Source organism: Microtus ochrogaster, chromosome 5 (assembly GCF_000317375.1).
Source record: "Microtus ochrogaster isolate Prairie Vole_2 chromosome 5, MicOch1.0, whole genome shotgun sequence".
Taxonomy (NCBI): Eukaryota; Metazoa; Chordata; class Mammalia; order Rodentia; family Cricetidae; genus Microtus; species Microtus ochrogaster.
This window is the reverse complement of record NC_022012.1, coordinates 33481658-33484426: the sequence shown is the minus strand read 5'-3', so window position 1 is coordinate 33484426 and position 2769 is coordinate 33481658. Positions and strand designations below refer to the sequence as shown.

The following is a 2769-nucleotide window of genomic DNA, read 5'->3' as shown; positions in this document are numbered from 1 at the left end:
ACACACACACACACACACACAGAGAGAGAGAGAGAGAGAGAGAGAGAGAGAGAGAGAGAGAGAGAGAGAGAGAGAAGTCATGTTGTTAAAAAGGAATTTTCCATTTTTCCTCCAAAAGGCAGCCACTAGAAACACATAGGTGACAATTTTCTTCTCTGTGTCTTAGGTCTTAGAAATATTAGTGTCTAATAGCTGGCTTAATTCCAGCATCCTTCATTACTAGACAACCAACGTTGAACAAATCTTTTCACGTTTGTATTACACACACACATATACATGATATATTGGCTTTTTTTGAGACAGGGGTTTTTGGGGCCAGTTCTGGAGCTAGTTCTTATAGACAAGGCTGATCTCAGACTCAAAGAGATCCACTTGCCTTTGCCTCCTCAGTGCTGGGATTAAAGGCATGCGCCACCCCTGCCCTGCTCGTGTTTATCTTTCAAAATGTGTTATTGATTCTTCCTATGACAGTTTTTTGTTTGTTTGTTTGATTTTTGGCAAGTCTGAATACAAAGAAAAATTCCTGAGCACAATACCTTAAAAGAAGTCAAATATACAATTTCTCTTCTGAGTACAGTCTAATTATCCATGCACTGGGTGTTTGGGGTGTCTTATAAAATGTGGTGATGGGTGCATAGGATTTACAACTTCTGCCCTTTTCTAAGTGGTAATGGAATGTTGTCTTGAGGCTCTGTCAGTGTGTATTGTAAGGATGGGCCAGGAAGTTCCATGTAACAGCAGGTTAGGGAGTGATGAGGAAGGAAATAGATAGTAAATCTGCTTTCTCTTGAGTAGCTTCCTGCCCTGCATGGAGCATGACAGAAGCTTTTGTTTCTCTTGCAGGATGGGGACCCCTCAACCTGGGCCACAGTACTGGCTGTACTCTGGCTGCATGCCAACAGCGAGGACTTGAAGTGTGAGTGGGAGCTTCTGGAAAGGAAGGCTGTGGCCTGGCTTCATGACCATGCAGGTAGGAGCACAACCCCCTCTCTCCCTTTCTCTTTTTCCATCAGTGTCTCAAGAGCTATGCCTGTATGTGTGGCAGAGGGTGAGTACTAGAGAGATCGCATTGTTGGCCCTACCATCCTATCTCAGAGCATTGTCTGTTCCCTGTGCTACTCCTTCCTTTTCAAGATAAGATAAAATAAGAACTTGGTGGTTGGAATAAGCGGAGCAGAGGGATGGACCAGAGATGTGGATGTTTACCTGGGTAAGACTAACCCTAGACATGAAGCCAGTATGCCTGGATGTGAATTGTATCCTTGCTGCCCTGTTCCTGTGGACAGGATAGACTAAAGAAGAATCAGAACAAGAAAGGGGAAAGACCAGGGGTAGTGCAGAAAGGTAAATCAGGGCTGAGGGGATGAAAGAAATAGTTAAGAAAAACTGAAGAAAATCCTCTCTCTCTTCCCCTGTCCTGCAATTCTGACTCTTGTTTCCCCTCCTCACAGGTTCCTCCATCCCCATGCTCTTGCACGCTGGCAGTAATCTCCTGAAGTTACCTGTGACCCCAGCCATCTTTGGCTTCTGAGGATGCCATCCATGATCAAGAGTGTTTCCTGGCTACTACCAATTCCCTCACTTTCTCTTTGGCTGAGATAGCTTTTGGGTTCTATCTTTACCTCCTTCTCCTCCTCCTCCTCCTCCTCCTTTTTCTTCTTCTTCACATTAAAGGGCTTCCCTCACAACCTTGCTTATCTATTCCAAGTCCCTTTGGATCTGATCTTCTGACCCCATTACTTCCTCTGTGAGAAGTTATCATGGTCCCTTACATGTTTTCTTCAGTGCAACTTTTATTTTATGCATATGCAGAATGACACCTGAAGTTTTCCAGAGAAATTGCAATAAAATGGGTGGATGGAATCTTGAGTAATAATTGTAGCATAGATTCTGGACAATGCCTGAATTAATAATCTGTATTATTGTCATATACTCAGTTTTGTTGTTGCATGATTGAAGATCATACTAGTAAGGTTTCTGTTCATAAGAACAGGAATTGAATGAAAGCTGAAAATAAAAATCAATACAACAAATACAGCAATAAAACAAAGAGAGACCAAAGCCATACATTGCCCATTTCAGAACTGCTATGGAGATTGTGAATTGGTTCCATTTATATTTTTGACTATATTACAGGTCTTTATTTCCGTTTCCTAACTTCCTTGCATTAAATAATACTAGGAGATTAGTGTTTCTACTTAATCTCTAAACACCTTGTGAGATGGTTGCAAGTCCTCTGACCTAGCCTATGCTATGAGGTTCTTAGCCAGTCTCAATGCAAATGTTAAAGAATAGCTTGGATTACAAAAAATAAAGAATAACTAGGATTTGAAATGGCTGTGTCAATCAGTGTTTTTCCTCTATTCTTTTCTCTCACTATAATAAAATATTTGAGAAAATTAACAAAAGGAAGAAAAGATGTTGGATGGGGGTTGATCAGTGGGTAAACTGCAAACACACAAGCCTGAGGGTCCCCATAGGGATCCTCAGAGTTTGTATAATAAGATGGATATGGTAGAGCTGCCTCTAATCCTAGCATTTACAGACACAGACAGAAGATTCCAAGAGCTCATTGAGAAGTCCATCTAGACAATGGTGAGCTCCAAGCTCAGTTAGAAACTGTCTCCTAAACAAGATGGAAGTGATAGAGGGAACCCTCATTCTTTCCTCAGCATTTTCTCTGATAACTGTACTGTAGATTGCAAATTAATGAGTAATAAGTCTACAAGAGGTGAAAGTAAAGGAACAATTAGCAGACAGCACATGGAC

At 41.4% G+C, this 2769-nt stretch overlaps 1 protein-coding gene across 1 annotated transcript in view; it reads left to right on the top strand.

Annotated features, from left to right (window-relative positions):
• Nucleotides 1-1558, top strand: part of LOC101988687 (von Willebrand factor A domain-containing protein 5A-like) — a 19334-nt gene extending 17776 nt beyond the window's left edge. The window contains exons 17-18 of the mRNA XM_026779087.1: nucleotides 844-970; nucleotides 1452-1558. Of these exons, the coding sequence (XP_026634888.1) occupies nucleotides 844-970; nucleotides 1452-1531 (207 nt within the window). The 3' untranslated portion in view covers nucleotides 1532-1558. The remainder of the gene's footprint in view (nucleotides 1-843; nucleotides 971-1451) is intronic.
• The last annotated feature ends 1211 nt before the right edge of the window (nucleotides 1559-2769 follow it).